Source organism: Diprion similis, chromosome 9, assembly GCF_021155765.1.
Source record: "Diprion similis isolate iyDipSimi1 chromosome 9, iyDipSimi1.1, whole genome shotgun sequence".
Lineage (NCBI taxonomy): Eukaryota > Metazoa > Arthropoda > Insecta > Hymenoptera > Diprionidae > Diprion > Diprion similis.
The window spans coordinates 6,058,318-6,075,622 of record NC_060113.1 but is presented as its reverse complement, the minus strand read 5'-3'; the positions used below and the strand labels follow the sequence as shown (position 1 = coordinate 6,075,622).

The following is a 17,305-nucleotide window of genomic DNA, read 5'->3' as shown; positions in this document are numbered from 1 at the left end:
TTTCATTTCTGTCATCAGCAACCAAGTTGAAATTCGATGAGTATAAAACAGTCTGTTATTAAATCACCGCAGATGGCAAGCTTTCTATCTCTTTCCTTATTTCATTTCCCCCTCTTCCGTTTTGATATTTATACTTTTTCATACACACATGCATACGGCCTGATTTGCAATGCAGACCGCGATCAAGGAAGAAACATGATTGCATGCCATGCGAACGCAAAATTCGCTGTAACTCATATAGCCAGACTCATTAGTCAAATGATACGTCCATATTCGTTTACTCGTTCGACCAGCAGGTCGTCGGAAAAAAGGTCAAAAAGAGAGAGGGAAATTAGTTATTACAGACTAATTATAGATAAAAATCAACAAACAAGGGACTGGAAATTTCACACGCAAAAAATTTATTTAATTACGATTAAATATTTACCAAGCATTTATTATACTTTCGAATTCTGATATACAAAAAAAAAAAAAAAAAAAAAACTCAATCACATGTAAAATCTTATCATTTGCTTTATCTTCTCGTCGAACTTATCCTTAATTTTTTCCTCATTTTCCTTACAGATGTCCGAGTTCCCAGTGGAGGGTGGCGAAAATGGGGACATGCACACCGTCATTGAGAACCTGCAGAAAAAGCGAGATCTCATCTCGGGAAGAACAGGGCATCACACCCACGTCTCGTCTCACTCTCATCATCCGCAAGTTACGACATCCTCACAGGTATATAAAAATAATTTCATATGATCTTTGTTACTTCGTAAGACTATATTAAAACATGGAAGTAACGAATTACGGTCAAGATCATCGAATTTTGATAGTTTTTTTTTTTTTTTTTTTTTTTTGGATTTTACATCCGCCATCTCGGATTCGCTTTCTTGGATACAGTTATTATCAAATTCTGACTTCAGACTCGTGATCAGCGATCCCAAAAACTCACGGGTGATGAAATTCAAGCCAAAATATTGAGCGGACAAATGTATGACTGAAAGGGTTAAAAGATTTACAAGCCAAGGGAAAAAATTGTAAAAAAAACACTAGGTTTCCGAACCTCGTGATTTTTCCGTGAATACTAATGACCGAGGCTGAAAAAAGAAAGGATTAAAAAAATAAAGCAGGAAAAAAGCTCGGGAGCTTAATAATACGAGCTTTCTTGGCATAACCTTGTCTCTGGCACGCGATCTGTTACGTCTTACGTCTCGCCGAAGGCGAACAGAAGTTTAGGTGGAGAGGAAGAAGTGCAGATGAGAAGTCTTAACGTAACAGATTTATATTTCTGTATGAAGCGACGAAAGATATGTACTAGCTGACTGCCAAAAGTTCGTAATTTCCGCCATTGTCAAATTACCGAAAGTCAATGATTTTACTAGACATAAAACGTAACGTATTTCAAAAGTCTCGATCAGTTTTGTGTTCTTACATTTATTCTTTCGAAAAATTTTAAACTCTATTGACTTCCTGACAGTTTTTAGTGAGATGTGTACCAACTGTTTAAAGAAATCCCTATATTGTTAGGGAATTATTTTTCTGGCGAAGGCTACCCTGCTCGGTAATGCCGTTATGTATGTATACTTGTGGCGTGAGTTATTCAAACTCCCGCTCATTTTTTCCCCACGCAGATTTAACCTCGCGACAATTAATCACCACCGATCTAGGGAATTTCGGCGCCGTTGGTACGCATCTTACTTAAGTCCAGTCCAGTGCGAGAGAGAAACGTTTTTCTAGAAACTTTGTCCCTAGAACAAAGACAAAGCTAGTCAAAAACTCGGCAGCGCAAAACAGATAAAAGATTGCTAATATCACTAGATGCTAATTTCGGAACGCATTCCACTATAAAAGAGTTCAAGTCTCGTCGATAGGGACAAATCTGACCACTCGCGGCGCTACTTGTACTCAGGATCGGTTACATAGGTATAATTAAATTGTTCAAGCAGCTTTGCTACAGGGTTTAAAACTACATACTCAATTATACCGCGCGAGTATAATCAATTGAATTAGAATTGCGCAATTAGATAAGCCCTGATAAACGGTCGAGTGGCTTAGAAGTGGCCGGTTAATCGGACCGACGGAGAGTCTAGCGAGATACCGAAACGTGATTGATTCACTGTTATTGTTCCTTGTGGAATACAAGAGATCCGTGTTTTACTGAGTTCAGTGATTATTTAAATTATAATCCATTATGGAGATTTTATAGTGCTCTTCTGATTATTTAGTTATCTAATGATTATTTACACATTATTATCGTATTGTGCAAACTTTCTAATTAAATTGACGGCTTGACGCATACGGAGGGGAAAAAAAATATGGTTCATTAGTTGATGATGATTCGACTTGGAATAAAAAAAAAAAATTATCAATTTTTTAGAATGCTCACTTTTGCTTCATTCTCAAAATTACAATATAATCGACAAAGTAGATAATTTTTATTGCATTCGAATTTTCGGTGATAATTTTGCCTGGAAAAACGTATTATGTAATTGGACTATAATACTGAAATTTATTTCAACACGAGGGTGTGGAATTTCATAGACGAGAGTACAGCGGATTGGTTAATGGTGATAAATGATCTGTTTAACTTGACAATAAATTTTGACTAATTGCTTTTTCTTTATGTATATAATTGTTCTTTGAATAAAGATAGTTATATTTTAAAATCACCTTGAAGTTCAAATAGTAAACTGCGACTTACTTCTTTCGAAAGTGATTCAACCTTGCGGTAGGACGCGACTTTTAGAACTAACATTATAGAGTTACATCATATATGTATATATGTATATATACATACACATACATATGTATAATGTATAAACAAGGAAGTGATGTGCAAATTACATTTTTCCTTTTTGTTGTTATCTTGAATTTTAAATCAATATTTCTATTCCTCGTAAAGTACAAAAACAAAAACAAAAAAAAAAAAAAAAAAATGATACAAGATCCAGTACAGAAAAGAAGATCGTCGATAAATTTTATTTCTTTCTCCGTACACGTTTTCAGTTCCTCCACGTGCGTTCCGTTATAACGTGACAGAGCATCCAAAAATAAACAAACGTCACCGCAGGGAATTCTCAAAATCAAAATATCGCTCGTATACCGAATTTCCCTGACACTCTCATGATGAAGTTCGCATTACTGGCGCCTAGCCTCGGATGAAACGTCCAGTATTTTTGGATCCGCACACTTAACACCTTCCGACTAGTTTGATTATCTGTCAGTGCGTGTTTTTCTTTTCTTTATTTTATTTTCAAATTTTGCATCATCTTTCATATTAACAAATGGTCGAATTTTCATTCATAAAATGCCGTTCGAAGTCAGTCATTGACAGTCGGTGATGGAAAGGAAACAAACAAAAAAAAATGCCCTGGTTTTTGTTTCGGATTCGAGGATTGTGGTATTGATGCTGTGAAAAGAGAAAAATTGATCTGCTCATTATATGATAAAATACTTGTGAAGACTTTTTTCACTGCATAATAGAGTTTCTATGAATTGAAACTGTAGTAACTTCTATTTGCAGAAGCTTGACGAAAATTGAGTACATAATATTGTTGGCTTACGAGAAAAGTCACCAGTTTCTCAGAACCCTACAGTGTCGATCTTCGTCTTATAATTATAATCAGTAAAATTAAGCTATAAATAATGCAAGACGGTGTAATAATTGCGCAACGATAAATATCTAATATCGTGATGTGCGTAGAATTTCCCGCCCACAATTGAATTCCCTATAAAGGTGTTCGTACTCACACGTTACATGCGTACACCGAAAAGTTCAAAGCCTTGAAACTGCCTCTCGACAGCTCTCTGCCTAAACGGCGAGAGCAATTCGGGCATTAAAAATTCAAACTCACGTTTATTCCTCTAACGAGATGCAGACTCAGCTGTCCCATAGCGTAGCGACTTTCCCGCGAATCTTGAAACCGATTGGTCAGTTTATACCGAAATGTTTTCTTCACCGTTCGGTTATTGGACGTCTTCCAAAATTCGAGGACAACGCTGAAACTGCGTGACGTGTATTCGACCAGTGGGACGTGACTCATGCCCTAAGTTCTAATATATCCTCTCTCTTCTTGGCCCACACTAGATGCTTACGAACCAGAGTCAGACGAGCACGTCGAGCAGAGTTGCTCAGCAGACCTCGCAGAGGATCCTCACTTCCTCCTCGTCGAGGGAGATGTCGAATGCCAGTAACGTCAAAGTCAAGGACGGACTCAACGAACTCAAACGCGGCATCACGGAGATGAAAAACATGTCTTCAAACTTCTCTCAGCGACTTCGAAGCAGCATGGAAAACCTCGTCGACAGGTCAGTCATGTGTCATATTAGGAATAGACTTAATCTAAGTTCCGAGGGATCAATTCTTATAGGAAACTCAAGTTGGTGCTTTTTTAGAGCACACATAAAATCATGAAGTTATCCCCAAATATGGGACCAATTTATTAACATTCACTTTACCAACTATTCTTCATCGAGATTGATCCATCTTACAATTATATTACATACTTTGAATGAGTCAAGTCTTCGAAACATTTGTATCATTTGCTTCATCACAGTTCATACTAGATTCTAAAGACAATCCTAAAGTTGTAAGATAACCACTTTTTACTATACCTACATGACAAATCATCAATCATTCGTCATCTGTCCATCCACAACCTACGCTGTGAAAAATAACGTTGTTCAGATTGACCAAAATTGGTGGATCTGGACAACCATTGAACACCATTTGTGGTCAATTCGAAACTCTAAACATCAGATCGTGTTAGATCAACTCCAAATTTTAGTTGCATTTTTCCTACATCGATTTACCAATTTATTCCTCCTTTCCATTTCACAGAGACGGCAGTGGACCCGACGAAAATCTCTCTGAGCCTCTGGTCACGTTTCCGGATCCGGACACGCCGCCTCCAGTCACAGGCACGGTCACTTTGACAGGTGGCTCGCCCTCCCAGCAGCTAAACTCTCTCAACTCATTGAGTAATCTTCACAATATGAACCAGCCCATGGGCATGTCCAACCTGCCCACCATGACCAGCATGTCCAACATTCCGGCCGGTCCGGAGACCATGAAATTCGAACAAAAGAAGATGACCAGCGCCTCGAAAACCAAGGTAACTAAGATTGCGAATTTCGTTCATTTCGATTTTAGTTGTAACGGTTTGAAATCTAACTCTTCTGGTTCTTGAGTCATTATAAATGTTCTAAACTATTCGGAAATTGAATTTTCTACACTCATTAAACCATCAAAAATAATTTTGAATGATCAGAAACTGGACCAGTGATCTTCAATTTTTTGCATCCAACAGCGAAGATATTTAGATGTATAAATATCAACATAACGTGCAATAAACTATCCTTTCCAATAAACTGTTGAGTGGATTTTAGGTTTTGAAAATTCATGGTATCCTTTATTAATTCCTTTTTTTTATTTTTTCTACGACAGGTTGTGACCGACGGTTTCAGCGCGGAAAAAGCTACAGCAAATAGCGCTGAGATGAGGGCACTTCAAGCTGGCGATGTGTCTTACAAGGAGCAAAGCGCAGCTACAGTCGCCAGGGCGAGAGTCGAGCTTGATGGCGTCTCGGCGGAGAAAAGCGTCGCCTCGGCAAGGGTGAGTGCAATGTTATTAATTTTCTTTGGTTGGTTGGAGTATTTTATTTAAAAAATCAACGAAGAGAAAATGTCATGCAATTTTATGGAGAACGAGAACGAGAACGAGATATTTGGTGACAATATTTTACTCCCTGCCTACAGTTCACTTGTGAAGTCTTCATTCTCAGCTAAATATTTGCGCTGCAATATTTTATCAACGATCTAAATTCGCCTATTGACAAACCGGTATTCGCTGATTCAGGATTTCTAAAATCAGGATTTTTCGGTTCAGTCTAAATTCTAAAATATAACATATTGAGTAGGTGGTTTTTCCTATCGCGTAAATGGATGTAGATTGTTGTTATTATCCAGCATGCCATTTGTTATACAAAATTTACACATTGTACAACATATATGTATTCGTTTACACGTGTATGCGTGGATTTTTAACATGCGGTTAATTTTTCGCTGATTTGTTGTATCTGTAATGTGTAATATAATGTTATAATACGTTACATAGTGACTCATTCCCGGATGGATAGTTGAAGACGTGCCAAAAAAATATTCCCGACGTGTAGAATACCTTTCAAAATTTCATTTACTGAAACCACCCACATAAACTCGCGTGTTTCTCGACGTGATTGGTGACTTTTTTCCTTTCTTCGTTACTTTGTTTTGTATTTATATTTTCTTACATTTTCTTTTACTTTCCAATGTTATTCGCTTTAAAACTTATATCATGAGGTACATATTACTGAGTTACGCGAAATTGAGCAAGACGTGAATTATACCCTCTACGTGAAATAAAACAACGTTATGCTGTAGATTTATAATAACAATAATCATACGTTGAAAAATAATACACGGAATCAGCACAAATACTTGGTAATTCGGATCATATCATTGCAGCGTTATAATAAATTAATTCATATTTTCCTGGATGCGTATTTCCGGTGAAAATTAATAACAATTTTTTCTTTCGTCCCGAATAAATTTGGTATTAAGATATTTTTTATTGAATCTGGGTTTTTTTTCTGTCATTCCGCATAACCAAGTATTTTCATCAGTTGATTTTTACATTATACGGAAGAAAAACAATTTTAACATCAACTTTTGAAATGTCTCGATGATAAACATAAATCAATGATAACAACAGTGTTTCGTGGATAAACGTGAGGTGAAAAAATATTGTGAAATTCGCGCAAAAATTACGCATGTAGGTAAAAATTTTACTTTGTTTGGAATTAAATCTCACCGAATAAATTTTTAGTATTTCGACGAAATACCTGCACCCTAACGATAGTAAATAATGAAGATATGGCAAGTTGGGGGGGATAATGAAAATTGAAAAAGGTAACATGTGGTTGATAATCACATGTCCTTGAAGTATGAGAGACCAAGCCTTTCAACGAACGATTTTTTCCCTCACTGGATTTAGACCACCGCCGGACAGAGATTTATTTCCCAGTCGTGTTTTCACCCTCTCGCCCTTCCCTCTTTTATTATTCCGTCACGCGAACTGATTAGCTTTCCTGCACCAGCCCTTCAAACTATATATAATTCGCAGGAATGTGAAATTAACCCGGCACACAATTGTGTCCTCTGCGTTGTTTGTTTATCTTGTATATTTTTAGATACTTTTCGCCAAGTTTAAGAATGTGAAATTCAAATTTGTGGATTACGCGCTTTTTCACGAACCGCGAAATTGAGGTTAGGGACGCGTAACGTCAGATTTGTTCGCGACAGCGCATGCGCGCAGTACAGAAAAGACTACTTGTGACTTCGATGACTTAAAAGTGTCTTTGACTCACTCGGTTGTTATAGAAACGGGTACTTTGTGCACGGGAAAAACGCGTAAAACATGCTCGCGTTATACAAAGATATTTTCAAAACCAGAGAGTCGAGCTCTGTAAACGGAATATTTGAAAAAAGAAAAACAAAGAAGATAAAAATTGAGACACGAATTATACTCGTGAAATAATCACGCGTTATTGTGTTAAACGATTATTTATATTCGACAGATCGCACGGATACAGAGATAATATTAAACAGCAGCTAATTTAGCCACGGCTATAACTCACAATCTGCTTCCGGACTTTGGTCCTGCGGTTAATTTGACCTTTAGGCCCGAAGTTTCTGTGTAACGAAGGTTAATCGAACCTTTGCCATACACACCTTTACTTAAAGAATTAGATAAACAATATATATGATTGAAAACGCTCGGGTATTTATCCTTGACTCATCCGCGGTGTTGTTATGACGAAATAATCATTACGTGTGTTCATTTTATTATTTGCACGGTGTAACGTGGCGTACGTATAATTAAAGGAAGCGTAAGTTTGCAACATGAGTCGTAGGTGAGCCGAAGATGAATATTGCAAATACGCGAGGCGAAAAGATCATTGCTTTCTTGTTGCAGATGATTCTTCGCACAACAAGAGTACGTTACGCGTTTTTCACGAAGCATGAAATTGAGGTTAGGCTTGCGTAACGTCAGATTTGTTCGCGACAGCGCATGCGCGCAGTACAGAAAAGACCACGTCCACCTCGTAGGACTTGAAAGTGTTCTTTTCAGTACTCCGCGCATGCGCATTTGCAGACTCACTCGACCGTCATAGAAATGGGTACTTTGGGTACGGAAAACACGCATGAAAAACGTGTAAAACGTGTTTGCCTTGTATAAAAACATATATCTGTGTAGGTACATGAAAAATTTTTGGATGAAAAGGGATTTACCTGCTAATGCGACAATGTCATTTTATGCTAACGTATTGACGCACACAGTAAGTTTGAGTGCTCGGTCTGTTTATTCTTCAAGGTAAACAATTCCGCGAAATAAATTCATACATTTATACCTCATCCTATGTATGTGTACATTTCCGCGTGTAACATCAGGCCGGTCGATACTCTTGAATGTAGTAGCTTACATAATATCCCTAGTCATTCATATAGACATATATATATATAGTATATGGCGCGTCGCGCGTCGATCTCGTCGCCACTCTTCCATTTAGTCCTTGAAAATGATGTACTCCTGGTACGAAATGAAATTTAAACTGTATCATAATTTATTGTTAAAAAAACAGTAATTTAAAAATTAAAAATTGATCTTTTATAAAGCAATTTATATTTGTTTAACACCAGTATCGGGTTTCTCGAGTTCTTACAAAACGGTTTACGTGAAACGGTAGATACTAATTGGGTTGAGTTTTACATCTTGTAAAATATAAGAAAAAAATTATGCAACCACGTTCCCACAATTTTTTCATTTCTTTTTTATTTACATTGCAAAATTGTTGTCGTTCCCTTTTGAAAACATAGCTTTTTAATTTTTCTGTTCAAATTTTCGATCGATATTTTTGTAAATTTCAATATTCCTTAAATCATAATATTGCTTACACAGTTATCTTGAATGAATAAGAAAATTCAAATTTTCTTCACTTTTCTTCGCATAAAGAAATCGGATATATAAAACAGGAAAATACAAGTGGAAGGGTGAAAAAAAAATTGATAAAACTTGGGAGTACAAATGTAGGAGAGTTAAAAAATAGAAAGGTTACAATATCAAATTTTTACTGACGCGAATGTGTATATTTTATAAAATTGCCAAATATCGAAAGTTGAAGTGCAGAAAATATTAAATGTAGCAATGTCAGAGCATAGAAAACGAAAATATAGAATCGTCCGGACGACTGAAAATATAAATTCAGCCAAAACATAGAATAGTCAGAATTTTTACGATTCTATCTATTTCGAATTTTTCATTTCAAGTTTCTATGTAATGGAACTTCACGTTTTTAAGAATTTGATAATGACGATACTTCTATTTTCTAATCCTTCTACATTTTTACCATCACCCAAGTAAAAATAAAAATCTGGTAACGACTTCGACCGTCCACTACCGATCCAATAGAGTGAGCCCTCCGCTTAGTCAGACATTCTGAAGTATCAGGATCACAGGAGCTGGCAGCACAGGATCGCGTAGTTCACCGTCAGGACGACGCCGCGCCGTCGCCGTCGACGTCGACGTCGTTGCGCCAGGTCGATAGCTTACCCTGTTTCTATTACACTCGAGAAATGCTGTCTGCAAAGAGAGTATCGAATCGATCGAAGCAAGGTGGCTTTATAAGTCAGTCAGTGTGCGATGAGTCTGCAGCTCGTGAGGCTCACGCGGGGTTTTCTCCCGGCATTCAGACCCCGGGAACTTGATAAAACAGCTCTATTTACGTCGTGTGAAAAGTCTCACTTTCGACAAGCCCGTCGGAAAATTTTTATCATTTTCAACAGTCGATGTAAGCCCGGGGTATGTAATAAGTGAACGAATTTAAAAAAGGTTGCAATTATTCCGTAGGATAGGAGTTGTCGAAAATTATGCAAAGTGATGATATGAGAGCGTAAAAGGTTTAAAATCAAAAGGAAATGAACTCTTTACAATTATCATCATTTTGACATATCTGAGAAATTCTTCGCTGTGAAATTGAACAATTTTCAATTATTCCCATATTTAGAAGCGTTAACTGTGATAACTTAGTGAATGATGCTTCAAATTGCTTCAAATTTGGAGAGAAGCTTTATTTTCAGAAAAGAAACGTGCACGTGAAAGTTGGTTCGAATATATTAATAAATAAAAAACTTTCCGAATTTGGATACCTCCTGACCATAAAGTGACATAAATATAGCCAGGAAAAAATGGTGTTTGGTTAAAGTGTAGATATTTCATGTATTTGACAGAGAGTGTATTTCACCTGTTTTTTATTTGAATTCGAAAGAGTTTATGACAATTTCATAGTTCATTTGAAATTATCCTAATAACTCCTAATATCCTAATCGAAGAAATATGTAGAAGGCACAAAAGACCAGAATTAATAACATTATGATCTCGTGTCTGTGTAACCTGATGAATCTGTAGAAACAACAATTATAAATTCTCGAAACGTGATATACAGCGTAACTTATAAACACGTGATGATAATATTGCACTGTATACAAACGAAATACTTTTTCTAGGGGAGTTCGTAAATTTTCTGAATACGGATACACACAGATGTCGGTATATTCTATTTTAATTTGTCGATTAAAATTCATTTCAGCCAATCGCGTTTATCTTGCGTGGCTTAACCGAGTCATAATATTTTCATTTAACAGAAAAAGAGAAGTGAAAGAAAAAAGAAATTAAATTAACGGCGGACTTCATTATACTATTACTTCTCGTAAATCACCTGTGAGTAAATTTAACGTCTCTGAATGCTTGTTTTTACTATTTTATTCTTATTTCTTATATTTTCTACCAACTCCGTATATTTATTCGTCAGTTAAATGAATTAAAGAGAAAAAAAAAACAAGCCAATGGAGTGAACAAAAAAGTAGAATTCTCATTATATTTTGTAGGAATATTCGATTATATACGAGCAAATTTCAATCCATAGCAGAAAGTTTGCAAAAAGCTGTAAAAAAAATTACGAACCATGTGTGAAACATGGTGACAAATTTGAAAAGCTTTTGGCGCTGCTATCACGCTGTCTAAAAATGCAAAGCAAGCAAGTCTCGAAATTCGGTGAACCGTGAATACGTAACGTTTGTCGTGTTCATCCCACGTGACTGAGAAATGACAGAAATAGAACGATTTTGGGTTCGTTGCCAGTTGGTGCAATATTAGTAACCGGCGATTCAAGGCTCAGGTTCAAGAATCAAGATCAGCGTGATTTCCTAGGAAACTCATTAATCATTTGTTGAAAAATATTGCCACAATTGTTGTTTACATCTGAAACTTCCAACAGTCTTCTTCGAACTTTCTCCCTCTTCCTTTGTCCCCGATCATTTCCATTTTTGAAAAAGTTCACCGTCATTTCGTTTTTCAGCCCAAATCCGTACGCCGTTTTTGGTCCACCTGTGCCGACGATCGGCGTCGCGACGCCCACGCGGGCAGCATTGATGGCGGGAAATTTGTATAGAGATACGCTTTGTTGTTATTGGCCGACGGTTCGATGGTCACGTGGGCGTTCATCTTGTCTTTGCTCTGCAGAGCTTCCGCCATTCTTCTAGCTCGGGTTATAACACAACATGTACGACGAAATTAAACATCCGACGCCAGGCGTCGCGGCTAGACGCGCCAGAGTGATCGACGATTCCCTTCCTGGCTGATTGCGAGCTTTCGTAACTCCGTCTTCGCGTCGCGATAAAAAAGCGAAACTTTATCCTACATCGACACGTGTATCTAGAATAAATACGAAAGATTTTTTTTTTTTCAGATTAATTTTTAATTTTCCATTTCTCCTTGTTTCTTAATATTTTATTACTTATCAATTTACTTATAGTTTTTCAAAATCTAACCAACTGATAAACTTTTGTCATTACTTTTTTTTTCACCGAAAATTTGAACGAGGAAAAATTTCGTCTCGCTAATCTAATACCAATCTTTTCTTTTCTTTTTTTTTTTTTCTCTTCTTCTTTCGTATCCTCGTCACGATGAAATAGAACCGTAAATCACATCTGTAGGAAATATAAATATGTATATTTTTTGTAGAATCGCAAAAAATTCAATGTAATTTTTTCTACGTTTACAACACTGAGCAAGTACGAAGAGGTTTCATTGGAACAACAAAACGCGAGTGTTTGCGGTTTAACAATAAGAGTGAATAGTCGTGGCAGCAAAACCCACCAACTTCCTTGTTCACAGAAATTACGGATTTCTGGTTTTTCCGTCGTGCTAATTTGTAGTAAATTCTTATAAACCGAGAAGTCTAATCACATTCACAACATGAGTGTGCCTTGGCCAGTGCATCGTGGTATTTTGCGTCGGCAAAAATTTGCTCAACCTCTTTCTGTAAGTTTTATATATAGATATAAATATTATTTAGAATTTAAAAACGGTTTGATTTTCTTTTAAGGGGAGACGTCAGTGAAACTCTAAACTTTGTCGATTTGCTTTAAACTTGAACTTATAATCCCCTTAAATGCAATTTTTTTATTTTCATTATACATCTATACACGGCTGTAAATTCAGTAAATCTAAACTAGTCAAAATTGTATTTTACATCACGCACGTCGATTGTTACTATTTCATTTCTATTCTGGAAGCGTATCATTTTATACAATTATCATAAAATCAAACGCCGAGATCAGCAAGAGAAATTATTTCACTTTTCTCTCTACGAAATCCGAACTCGCTCTCTATGTTTACAATTGAAAATCTTGTCAGGTTAGTTTTGGTGGCAAATCTATGATCGCTGCAAAAAACTGCAGACGACAAACTAGCGTTTCCGGAAACTCCGAAAAAGTCTAAGTATCGTAAAACAGCGATATTTGATACATCGAGAAATCTGGATGAAGCGAGACCCTCGAAAATAACAATTTCCGCGTAAAATTTTCCCGAGTTCTATATACGTCTTACAGCCTTTGACAAGATTGCTTTTTGGCACATGCTCGATAGATCGAACTAGGTGTACGCCTACCAGAAACTTGCGTTACCAACTCCGAGCTTGAATCCGAAGAAGCAACGACGATTACCGACAGATATTTTAGATCCATGAGCTTTTCAAAATGGCCGCATGATATTAAGATTTGTTAATGGATTATTGGTACCGTAACCGTCGATTCTTACCGCGTATCAGATGTCCTGCAAATATTTTCAGATCTAAGTAATTCAGACTATTCAGGGTTTCTTTATCCACGAATCGATCGATTACATTACACACACGCGTCGTGTGTAGAAAATTCTCGATCCTTGCTTTCGAGATAACATTATTCTCTACGTGATTATTGTGAAAAATAACTTGTTTGCACAATAATAATATATGTATATATATATATATATATATATATATATATATGTGATTTGTACACAAACACATATAATACGTATATATTTAAATGCTTTGAATACGAAACACGCGGTAATCGACGACACGTCACTATTTGGTAGGTATATTTAGCGTAGCATACGTCATCATAACCCATGATGAGTGGCTCTCAGAGGCGCGGAAAAGTTTCGGTCTTGCAGATATTTTCTGCCAGAACGTTTCGTCGCTCGCATCGAGTCGCACGCGTCTGTCATTTTTCCATCTTGCATTCCAACCGCGAATCAGGAATCTGCGGTTTTTAATCGCTTAATCACACACGTGTGTTTTCAAAGGATATACAGAGTTTAGTGCGGAAGTGTGACTCTCTCTCTCTCTCTCTCTCTCACTCTGTCACTCTCACTTTTTCTCCTTCTCTCGTTGATGCGTTGCAATTTTATGGGCAAAAGTTAATTGTGCCGGTTTTGATTATTTACCGATCTTAACGATTTTCAATATCGTTCATTGAACCCTCACCAATCTTCTGTAAATCTTAAAACGTCTGTATACAATTTTATAATAGTATGCAAGATTTTTTTTACTTCTATTCTTCTTTTTTTTTTCACAGCTTGATTTTTCTCAAGTAACGTTGTTCTCTGAATTTTTAGATATTTTTTAACACAGAAATTAGGGGCAAAGACATTATTATTGCGGAAATAATTTCCACGTATATACGCGATTACGAATCGTTGCTATGATATTTGATTTTGTATTTTTATTTTCACCAAATACTGACAACTTCACCATCTGGTTACGTCGTTGATTTAACTCCGCGAAGCAGGTGACGTTCGAAATTCAAATAAAACCGTTGCCACAAGTACCAAATGAGGGAAACGAAAGTGTTTTTAAATCCGCAATGGGGTCGTTATAATCTTATCAAACCGCACTCGGCCGACGTAAGTTCGACAATATATTTCCGAGCTGTAAACATCTACGGTTGTATTTTTATTATTCCTTATTTCATTTCACATTCAAGCCGCGGAAAAAACGGCCAGCTTTATCGCTTAGTAGAGCGTCAATATTGAACGATTGTAAGACGATAGTTTAAAGCCGCAGCTCAGCGGCATATTCCAAAAATTGAAGTAGCAATTTTAATCTAATTTCTTTTCCTTTTTTTCATTTTGCGCAGGAACAACGAAGTCTTAAGGCTGGTGATCTATCTCATCAAGAAAGCAACAACATGTCCGCATCGACGATGAAAGTACAGAGCGATTCGTACAGTTCGGAAAAGGTAAGATTTTAAAAAATGAGAATATTTATTTCGGCTGAATATTTCCAATATCATTATCGTTGTTGCTGTGTAATGGTTTGCATTTTATGAATAATTTATTCTCAAACTACCAGGAAACGTGTAAGCACATTGTAAATGCATTTCGACTCTCGGACGCGTTTATTTATACACTATATATAAATATGTATATACGTGTATAAATGCGCGAGAATACTTTGAAGATATTTGGCCGAGCAACAAGAATTCAACATAGTACCTACTCTCAAATCGTTGCGCTTTTCTCGTTGGTAGATACTCTGAATTAAATCCTGAATCGAAGCTCTATAACCGGTGCAAAAGTTTGCAATTCGTCGTCGCAAATCTCATATATATATAGTACAGTTATCTGCGGTATAAATATAAGAGGTCTTCTTGGTAGCGTTGAATTAGTTACGTGTCGATTTAACGACCGTCGAATTAACTTGTTGACGCGTCTAATATAAGTGTGTTTTTCTCGCTGCTCTTTTTCTGCAGAAAGCAATGGCAGCTCAGCAGCAGAGACAGACGGTGACGTCGACGGGTATATACAATCACGAGAAACACATGGCGGCCAGTTCGCAATCGAGTGTGACGATAGCGTCGAAGGGCATCAGCTCAAAAGCGTCGATGATATCGGCAACGTCGGCGGTTAACCAGCTGATGAACAACGGGACGAGACCTGCGGAGGACGAGCTCTTATCCTTGCCGTTGGACGACTTGGACCTGCTCTGCTCAAATTCGAATCTTCAGGACGTCGAGAGGGCGAAAGCGAAGTACTCCGGCTTCCTGGACACTCTGGTACAGCGGCTGAAGGCCAGTGATGGAAAGACCGCGAAAGCACCGCTGCTCTTGAACAGAGTTAGCGAAATTATCCGGAAGGCATGGGCAGTTCCTACCCACGGTCACGACCTCGGCTACACGCTGTGCAACACCCTGAGGAATCGAGGGGGTCTCGACATACTCATGTCGAATTGCATAGCCTCCGATATCGAGCTTCAATTCTCGTCTGCGAGGCTGTTGGAACAGTGTTTGACGAACGAGAATAGAGCTCATGTCGTTGAGAATGGCCTCGAGAAGGTCGTCAATGTCGCCTGCGTATGCACCAAGAACGCGAACTCGGTTAATCACTCCAGGGTTGGTACCGGGATACTGGAACACCTCTTCAAACACAGCGAGGGCACCTGCAGCGATGTCATCAGGCTCGGTGGCCTCGACGCCGTGCTATTCGAGTGCCGGAAGAACGACGTTGAGACCCTTAGACACTGTGCTGGGGCCCTGGCGAACCTTTCGCTATACGGTGGCGCCGAGAACCAGGAAGCCATGATCAAGAGGAAGGTCCCGATGTGGCTGTTCCCATTGGCTTTCCACACCGACGATAACATCAAGTACTACGCTTGTCTGGCCATCGCGGTTCTCGTTGCGAACAAGGAGATCGAGGCTGCGGTGCTCAAGTCCGGAACTCTGGATCTCGTCGAGCCCTTCGTCACGTCGCACAATCCCTACGAATTTGCAAAGTCGAATCTCGCCCATGCTCACGGGCAGAGCAAGAACTGGCTTGAACGCCTCGTCCCAGTTCTGAGCTCGAAACGAGAGGAGGCCAGGAATCTTGCTGCCTTCCATTTCTGCATGGAGGCTGGGATCAAGAAGCAGCAGGGTAACACAGAGATATTCCGCGAGATCGGTGCCATCGAGCCTCTCAAGAAGGTCGCCAGCTGCCCTAACGCCGTAGCCTCGAAGTACGCCGTTCAGGCTCTCAGACTCATCGGCGAGGAGATTCCTCATAAGCTTAGCCAGCAGGTTCCCCTCTGGTCGACCGAAGACGTCAGGGAATGGGTAAAACAGATCGGATTTGCCGAGTATGCCCTGAACTTCGTCGAGAGCAGAGTCGACGGCGATCTCCTCCTCCAGCTTACGGAGTCGAATCTGATCGAGGACATCGGATTGACGAACGGCATCAGGCGGAGGAGGTTCACCAGGGAGCTTCAGAACTTGAAAAAAATGGCCGACTACAGCAGCAGGGACACCGGGAACTTGAACAGCTTCCTTGAATCCATTGGACCAGAGTTTTCGATTTACACGTACGCGATGCTCAATGCCGGCGTCGACAAGGACTCTATAAGAAATTTGTCCGAGGATCAACTTCAGAACGAGTGCGGTATCTCTAACGGCATTCACAGGCTCATGATACTCGAGGCGATCAAAAACAAGCCACATAATCTCGGAATATTCAATTCATCTGGCGACGAGTCGCCGGATAAATCTCTCGACGTTTTTGTCAGCTATAGAAGATCCAACGGGTCGCAACTCGCCAGTCTACTCAAGGTCCATCTGCAACTCAGGGGATTCTCCGTATTTATTGACGTCGAGAGATTGGAGGCTGGGAAATTTGACAATAATCTTCTTCAAAGTATCAGACAGGCGAAACATTTCCTTCTTGTTCTCACACCCACCGCTTTGGACCGATGTATACAGGACACCGAATGCAAAGACTGGGTACACAGGGTGAGTGAACTCAACATTGATCGATGATACTATAAAAATTGTAAGATCTATTGGGAACGGAAATGTGGCGACATCTGGTGGCAAAAAACAGTATTACTCCCACTGGGCCATATTTAATTTTAAATTACTTATTTCCTTG

The 17,305-nt window shown here is 38.5% G+C and overlaps 1 protein-coding gene across 7 annotated transcripts in view; it reads left to right on the top strand.

The window, feature by feature from the left end:
• LOC124410717 (NAD(+) hydrolase sarm1) overlaps window positions 1-17,305 on the top strand; it is a 182,054-nt gene that overhangs the window by 163,131 nt on the left and 1,618 nt on the right. For all 7 annotated transcript variants that reach the window (XM_046889318.1, XM_046889322.1, XM_046889319.1 and 4 more), the window contains exons 2-7: window positions 565-720; window positions 4,073-4,293; window positions 4,826-5,099; window positions 5,432-5,599; window positions 14,545-14,646; window positions 15,160-17,166. In XM_046889318.1, the coding sequence (XP_046745274.1) occupies window positions 565-720; window positions 4,073-4,293; window positions 4,826-5,099; window positions 5,432-5,599; window positions 14,545-14,646; window positions 15,160-17,166 (2,928 nt within the window). The remainder of the gene's footprint in view (window positions 1-564; window positions 721-4,072; window positions 4,294-4,825; window positions 5,100-5,431; window positions 5,600-14,544; window positions 14,647-15,159; window positions 17,167-17,305) is intronic.